The sequence below is a fragment of the Mus caroli genome, unplaced genomic scaffold, assembly GCF_978045245.1.
Source record: "Mus caroli unplaced genomic scaffold, Mus_caroli_1 scaffold_15, whole genome shotgun sequence".
NCBI classification, from domain to species: domain Eukaryota; kingdom Metazoa; phylum Chordata; class Mammalia; order Rodentia; family Muridae; genus Mus; species Mus caroli.
Genome location: NW_028227270.1, coordinates 87,090,623 through 87,099,049, shown reverse-complemented (window position 1 = coordinate 87,099,049; position 8,427 = coordinate 87,090,623). Strand labels below are relative to the sequence as shown.

The following is an 8,427-nucleotide window of genomic DNA, read 5'->3' as shown; positions in this document are numbered from 1 at the left end:
TCAAAGTGTGTCCGTATCTGGGCAAAGGAAGATGCTGAGAGTGGCTTCAGTCCACTAACATGCCCTCCTGGGAAGAAGGAAAAAGGACAGAGGTAGTTCAGTGGGTCCCTAGAGATCGCAGGCGAGGTTGAAGGTACCGGGCTAGAGCAGGCGGAGGCCCTGTTCTAGGCCCCGCCCACTCATGTTCGCCCCACCCCACCTCGGCGCGCGCATCGGAAAGTGAAAGAGCGTTCCGCTTCTCGGCGCTCGCTCTCTCTGGTCTGGGAGCCCGCGCCTGCCGGGTCTCGGTGCTGTGGCCCGGTGGCTGGTGGGATGGAGGAGTCTCGGGCCGCTGCGGACGCGGACGTGTCGCTTCACAACTTCAGTGCAAGGCTGTGGGAGCAGCTTGTCTACTTTCATGTCATGCGGCTGACGGATTCGCTCTTCCTGTGGGTGGGGGCAACGCCGCATCTACGCAACCTCGCAGTGGCCATGTGCAGCCGCTACGTGAGTGTGGGCGGGGCCAGGAACTTTTTGGCGATCTGGGGGCGGGGCCTAGCCGTAGATGGGGGTGGGGGTGGGGGTGGGGGACTAGTGGACCTCAAGGTGACGGGTCTGGGGTAGAGGGTGGGGACCGCTAAGAAGGGTTTGGGAGGAGAGAGACCAGTGGGAGTGAGGCTGGCCGCATGCGGCCCTGAGGGACATTCTTGAGGAGCTTCAGTGTGCCCTGGGGTCCTTTCCTGAACACCTCGGGCTGGAGTCTCCTAGGGCTGCTTCTTGACTTGCGGAACCCTGGAGTCAACCCACACGTGGACCACCTTAAAGGGAACTCATCCCAGCCCCTGAGCTCTGAGCTCACCAGAACATCGGCTCTCCTTGCACCAGCTTCCTGACATGTGCTCGAGCTACGTTTTACATTTTACATTGGGTTTAGACAACTTTTGTATTGAACTTGGAGCTTAGATTTGAGTGTCTGATAAGTACTTGACCAACAAACTCAAACCTTCCCCTTCTGTGGCCTTTCACCTCCGTATGGGCAACTCTACCTATTCTGAGTGCTCTCTGGCTATCTTTGGCCTTTCTTTCTCTCACAGGTCATGTGGCCAGAGCCTCTCCATCTCCAGGACAGGGGGTTGAATCCAAAGCTTTGCATGTGCTATGCAAACGCTCCACCACTGAGTTAAACTGCCTGTCCTTGTCTCTTCCTTGAACACACCACTCATATTGGATGAAGGACTTACCTAACGCTCGGATGAGCTCACTTTGTGTGGGGGCACATGCATATTTATGTACCCAAATTTAGGAACATGCATGCACGTATGCATGCATACCATACACACTACATATAAGCCAAAAGATAAAACAATAAGATAGGTCAGGGATTGCCATTCCTCTGCTAAAGACCCTTTGAGATGAATTCAGAGTATGATACTGAGTTTCTAGGGATCCCCACAGGGCCTGTTGCTTCTTAATGTCCTTCCCTGCCCAGTCAGTCCAGTAGTACTGGCCTCTGAAGTTTTAGTGATATAAGGTGAGGTTAGTGTCTAGTGCCTCTCAGGCTGCTCATTACTTGGAGAGTTCTTGAGACCTCTTCAGGGAGTCCTTTAAGTTGTAGCCAGTCAGGTAGTAATCAGGTAAACTATGTAATCAGGTTCAACTAAAACATGGCCACATCTATCTATGCAGGTGGAGAGTATGGCAGCGCAGTCCTACTAGAGGGCTTGTGGCTGCTGACACCTGAATTATTTTCTTTGTGAGCATGCATAGAAAAGTTGTGCTGGTCCACGGAGGACAGTGTTAAAGATCATGTGTGTGTGCTCCTCCCTTTACCCGAAAACCTGTTATGGCCACAACAAACTTTGGAGAACACAAATCACAGGATGAAGTTGCTTCTCTAGCTGGCCTGTCTGGATAGTGGCAGGGGTTTCAGTACCCAGAAGGGATGATGCCAGCCAAGCCAGCCTGAGGGTGGCTGGCCTGGGATGGAAGGCGGTCCTGACCTATGGCAGGGAGTTGAAGGAGGTGCTCCCACCTTAGTAAATGTGTTCTTGAGCATGTGTCTATGGGGACCAATATCCTATTTGACAGTCATTAATTATATTAAGAACAGTAACAAGATGGGGCTTAAAATTTTATTTTTGGTACAAAAAAGCCAGCTGGTAAGGTAGATTTACTTCAGTAGGCTTCAGTGTAAACACTGTACATTTCAGCTAAATGTTGAATTCTAGAGTCTATAAAGAACAGGTTTATGATTATATTTTTGTATCAAAAGATAGAAATTGAATAATTTTATACTGTTCTTTTTTCTTTTTAATCTTGTTCGGTATATACCTGAAGAAATTCTGAAAGTGACCTTAAGTTCTTAAGAGATGAATTATATAGTCTCTGCCGTGCCACACTGTCTGGGAGATATTCAATTCGTTAAGTTGTCTCAACCTGGACAGTGAGGCAAATGCGCCAGACTCCCGAGCAGGTTAGCGAGAGGGCCTTTTCCTATTCAAACAGCTTTTTTTTTTCTTTCTTTTTTTGGTGCCAAATATTGAACCCAGGACCTCGTGCATGCTAGGCAAGCACACTACTGTGTTTATACTTCATTGTTTCTTAGCCAAAACAAGATCGGTCAACCATTTCAAACAAGGCTTTAACTTTGCTCTTTGGATACTGATAGCTGGTGTCTTTTCAAAGTTCTAAGTCATTTACTAACCTTCAGAAGTCCTCACAAACATTCAGGGACAAGAGCTGTGTTCTTGTAGGCTTTCCTGCCGAAGGCAGGCAACTTGCTTCTCAGTTGGGGAACTGGACCAGAGGTCTAGAAACTCTGATCTCATTTCTTGCTGTGGGCTTACTGAGCTCGTTGGCTTCCCTTCTGGTCGGAAAGCCCGTCAGTGTACTTTGGAGTTTGTAACACAGAAACAACCCCTGTATGTGAAATCAGTCTTAGAAACCATTAGCAGCTCCGTGGGTCCCGTTACAGGTGGCTTCTGTCTGCCCTAGTTCTATTGTCTAGTCTGTGTCTAGGTCACCTAACTTGGCTGTTGACAAGTGCCAGCCACTTGGGACAGTTGTATGTCCTTTCCTTGCCTTGTGTGGAACCCAAAGCTGCCCAGCTGACAGTAGGAGAATCCACAGTATGTTCTTTGTTCTTTTTTCTTCTTCTTTAGGACCCCATCCCTGTGTGCACCTCCCTTTTTGGAGACACTTCTGATACAACTTCCACCGGCCTTGCTCAGCGTTTAGGTATGTGCCCAAGGCTAATGCTTTGACACTAGCCGGATGTGACCCATGGTTTTATGTCCTAGGGTAAATGCCCTCAGAAGTAAAGGATCTGCATATGACAGACGACTGCCTCATTGGCACTGGAAGCTGACTTCTGTCCTTTGGTCTTTTTAGGGTACACATCTACACTTTCCTGTCTCAACTGTTTCAGTGTTATCACGATGCCAGGGAACTTTCCGGAACTTTCACCATCCTTCTTGGTTCTCCCCTTCAATCCATGAGCTGATTTATTTTCTTTCAGTGAGTGTAGCATCTCCTTGTGGGAGAAAATGAATCCTGCTCAGCAGCAACTACTCAGGGTGGCTCCTTGGGCCTCTTGGCAATTTCGGTAGAGCCTGGTAGATGTCACCACTGCAGGGAGGACTGTTTCTCAGTCTCAGTATGACAGGCAGAGAGTTTGGTGAAGTGAACGCAGAGTAGCTGTTTAGCGAAGAGTGTGAGGGTGAAGGCTCCCTCCTTCCACATGTGCTTTTTAAAAAAAATTACAAATACTCAGGTGATTTAGGTCAGAATAACTTGTGTTCTGTGATCCCCAGTCCCGGTTTCCCATGGCTGGTATGGACAGGATGCCTTCAACAATGACTCAGTCTTGGGCAGGATGCCCCCGACAGTGGCTCAGGCTTTGTGTTTTCCAGCGTTTCTAGTCATTTCTGACTCCAGCAACCCCAACGTCCTCCTGAATCCTGGCTAAAGGGATGTGGAAGGAAAGAGCCCAGCCCCCTCCCACCCACCACCCTCCCATTTTGAGATGCTCATATGTCAGTTGTGTTCAGAGTTGTACAAAGAAAACTGTGCCATCTTGACCAGTAGTAACTCTCACTTTGAGTCACCTACACACGAGCAGCTACCACGTAGCCCAGGAGGGACACCACCAATTTTGGAATGCTTCAGACTTGTCTTATTTTATGGTCAGAGGTCAGGAAGAACAGAGGACATAGGAATTTGCAGGGTCCTTCTCTAGCCTGGAAACAGACTCACGAGCTGTTTCAGACACTTTTTTATTAGGAAGTAGTTTTGAGTTTATAGGAAAGTATTTCTGTTGAGTCTGTATCAAGGCTTCTAGTTTTTGTTCTTTCCTTTCTGTGTTTGCATTTTCTTCCCACTGAGTAACTTGAAAGTTAGTTGGGGACAATGATGCTCCTTTGCTTCTGAGGGCTTCCTTGTGTATTTTTAAACACATAAGTGCTAACACACTTATGTCAAGCAGATTCTTGTGTGCTCTTATCTACTTAGAATTGAGGGAAGCAGACATATGTATGGAGGCAGGATGCTGAGTTTGGGTTGCAGTGACAGTCCCTGGTAGAGAAGGGTGGCATAAATTTGTCTGGCATGCCATGAATACAAGTTTTTTTTTTTTAATTAAATTATTCTTAATGGGTGTATGTGTATGTCTGAGTGTGGGTTTGTGCGCATGAGTGTAGTGCCCATGGAAGTTGGCAGACAGTGTTGGAGCTGGAGTTACAGGTAGTTATGAGCTATCTGACGTAGGTACTGGGAACGAAACTCCAGTCCTCTCTAAGAACTGTATGTGTTTTTAATTGCCAAGCTATCTCTACAGCCCCTAAGTTATAACCCAGGCTGGCCTCAAACTCCTGATCTTCCTGTCTCTGCCTTCTTAACATATCTTACTAGAGTTTGACACCAAAGATTTTATACCAAAAATTGCAAAGTTGTCTCAGTATCTATGAGCTGGAGACCTGATACCTAGTTTTGTGCAAAGTGCTTCTCGGTAACTCAGTGACCTGTCGTGGCTGCTGGCATCTTTGAAAAGTCTGGTGCTTCAGCCGCTCAGATTAGGGACTTGCCCAGCAAAATCCTAGGCTGACTGGTCTCTTGGGCTTGGACAAGTATCAGTAATATATAATAATAAAGATAGGGGTTTTCTGCTTTAAAAAAAAAAAAGAATGTAAAAACATCCATAAATGAAAGGAATTAACCAGACATGCTGGCACACATATGTAATCTCAAATCCTAGCACTTAGGAGGCAGAGGTGGGAACTAACCATAAGCTTTAGGCCAACCAACTCAACAAAGGAAAAAAAAAAAAGGAAGAGGAGGAGGAGAGGACATGGAAGACAAAAGCAGACTAGGTGAGGGTTGGGCTGTAGGGTTCTCAGTAGCCATGGAAACATCGCATCACAACTCTCCGCGGATGAGGAGACCCTGAGCTTTGGTCACCTTTTAGAGCTGAGATGAGTCTGGAAGTTTAGTCACAGACACTGTGGCCCCCTTAACAGTTAGACCAGTGGTTCTCAACCTTTCGAATTCTGTGACCCTTTAATACAGTTCCTCATGTTGTGGTGACCCCCGACTATAAAATTATTCTTGTTGCTACTTCATAACTATAATTTTTAAAGAACAGTGTCTCAGTTCCTAAGACCATTGGAAATACGTGTTTTCTGATGGTTGTAACCCACAGATTGGGAAATGCTGAATTAGACTGATTGGAAGTACACTACAGTGTGCTCCTATTGAGAGAGGAAGCCTGTGCCACTGCCACTGAGAAGATGGACTAAGCACAGTGTGATTTTATGGTCTCTTTCTGGCTGTTCTTGGTAGACTCACTATCTTGCTATACTTGACTTGTTCTCAGATCATTGTGTAACTAGCAGTTCCCACACTCCCTCCCATACCTGAAGGAATGGATGGGAGCCTCTGGGCACACTGCATGCAGAAGAAACTCATGGCTGGTCCTGCTGTGTGTGCTGTAAGCCATCGTAAAGCACTGCTTCCTATGGTGACCAAACAACTGCTTTGGTCTAGATGTACTCTTCCTCTTTCTCCTCTTCCTTTGTTTTTTCTTTTTCCTTTGTTGAATTGGTTGGCCTAGAGCTTAGGGTTAGCTTCTCATCTCTGCCTCCTAAGCGCTAGGATTTGGGATTATTTATATGTGCCGGCATGTCTGGTTAATTCCCTTCATTTATGGATGTTTTTACATTCCTTTTTTTTTTTTTTTCTTTTTTAAAAAAGAAAAAAAAAACAGACCATGTATGGTGGCACATGCCTTTAATCCCAGCACTCAGTTGCAGAGGCAAGTGGATCTCTGAGTTCATGGCTAGTCTGGTCTACAGAGCTAGTTCTAAGACAGCCAGGGCTACACAGGGAACCCTATCACCAAAAACTAATAATCCCCCAAAATAAAACAAAACGAACCCCAGTTTTATTGAGATGTAATTCATGTGCTATATATAGTCCACCTAGTTATCCTCAGGGCAAAGGAAGGGCTCTCTAGAGATACATCAGTTGCCTAGTCAATGGAATATTCCCCCAAATCCCTTTATCTAAAAACAAGCAACCCCCAAGCAAACCAGATGCACAGTCTTGGATGTTTCTTTTCTTTTTTCTTTTTTTCTTTTTTGGTTTTTCGAGACAGGGTTTCTCAGTATAACCCTGGCTGTCCTGGAACTCACTCTGTAGACCAGGCTGGCCTCGGACTCAGAAATCCACCTGCCTCTGCCTCCCAGGTGCTGGAATTAAAGGTGTGTGGCACCACTGCTTGGCATCTTGGATGTTTAATAAGAAAATAATTAAAGGGTCTTTGAGATTCAGAGGCCTTACTGCCTTTGATTTACAAAGGAGAATCTGGAGCCCAGAGAGGTTTTGGGCTATGGTAGATCAGGGAAAAGACCCATGCTTGAAGATGGCTTTGTCTCTCTGCCCTCACGGATACCCTGCTGGGACTGCAGGGGAGAGTTGCAGAGGCAGGGCAGAATCACCACCTGGATGAAGCATGGTGTCTTTCACAGCAGGCTTTAGTCATGGTATTGTGGCTATCCCAGCCTGCCTGCCTGCTTTTCTGCCTGTAGATGGGGGTGAGGTCACTGGAATAGAGAGGGATTGATGTTTTGACGGGTGAGTAGTAGTTTCTGCCTCTTCCCTGGGCATGAGTGAGGCCAAGGGAAGAAGAGGTCAGGCCACTGCCCAGTCATTGTTGAGTGAAACGCTGGCTTGGGCTCAGTGCCTGCTTCTGCTCAGGGTATTGCCTTCCAGATCTGGGCATGCAGCTGGGCTTCATATTTGGAGTTTGGTCAATGCCTCACCTATATTGGTTCTAGAAAATGCATACTCACATATATGCATGTGCATATATATATATATATATATATGTACATGCATAGAATATACACTTCTAGAAGGAGAGAGAAAAATTATAGAGGTGGGTAGTAGTGATGGAGAACTTTAATATTTTAATTAATATTATTATTTTTTGAGATAACAAAATCCCCAGATCTCCAAAGCCCTGTGTAGAGTAGAGATTTCCAGATACTAGTGTGTGTGGTCACCTGAGAGCGTTTTAGCAGTGACTGCTGGCCCCAACACTATGCTCTTTCTCCTGCAGGAGTCAGGATGGGCCAGACTCTGCCGTTCTTACTGAGCTATAGCAGCTCCTGGGAGACTTGGACTAAGTCCCCTGTTCCAGAGCCTAGCAGGGGCTAGGTGCCTGTTTGCATGTCCAGCCCTTGAGGAGTCTCCTTCAAATCCTTGTTCTTTTTGCAAGCAGCTTCCCAGCTCTAGGCAGGTCTGTGGAACTCGGGACTCACGGCATCTCACTCGTGGCTCTCAACATGTTATCTTTGTTTTTAGCCCGGAAGACCAGCAAACAGGTGTTTGTCAGCTACAACCTCTCCAACACAGACAGTAACTTCACGTTACTCGTAGAAAACAGGATTAAGGAAGAAATGGAGACCTTTCCGGAAAAGTTCTGAGCAGCAGAAGGAAGAGTTTGTAACGTGTATATAAATGACATTGAAATAAACAGGTTGTTTTTTTGTCCTCACGCTTCATGTTTTAAAAGGGTTCATTTGTGGGCTTTCTCCTCTAAGTGTGGGTGTCAGAAGGCTCAAACTGATGGCATGGGAAGCAAGAAAAGGAGCAGACAATACCCACCTCCCGATGGCTAGTGCTAGAGGAAAGGGGAGGAAGCGTATCAGACAGAGTTTTAACACATCAGTCATCGCTCCGTCCGTCCATTCCTGGTGAGAGTCAACAGCTGTGGTGCATACTCCTTAGGATTGAGTGCAGGGCCTGAGGCTTCTAACTTGTGAACTGAAAGTTAGTCCTTGGGGGCTTCCCATGTGTTCTCTCTAAGCCTTTCATGGTCACCTCACTTGTGCTATTTTAAGCCAGACCTGAACCTTAGTGTATCTTTGTAGATTTGGGGCTCAGTGGAGT

General features: G+C 46.4%; 1 protein-coding gene across 2 annotated transcripts; it reads left to right on the top strand.

Annotated features, from left to right (window-relative positions):
• The first annotated feature begins 200 nt into the window (after positions 1-200).
• On the top strand, positions 201-8,032 carry Psmg4 (proteasome assembly chaperone 4). Of its 2 annotated transcripts, XM_021180750.3 has the most exons (3): positions 201-486; positions 3,141-3,216; positions 7,840-8,032. In XM_021180750.3, the coding sequence occupies exons 1-3, from the start codon at positions 313-315 to the stop codon at positions 7,959-7,961; spliced, it is 372 nt and encodes a 123-aa protein (XP_021036409.1). In that variant the 5' UTR covers positions 201-312; the 3' UTR covers positions 7,962-8,032. The 2 variants fall into 2 exon arrangements, with proteins under 2 accessions (XP_021036409.1, XP_021036410.1); XM_021180751.3 differs by lacking the exon at positions 3,141-3,216.
• The last annotated feature ends 395 nt before the right edge of the window (positions 8,033-8,427 follow it).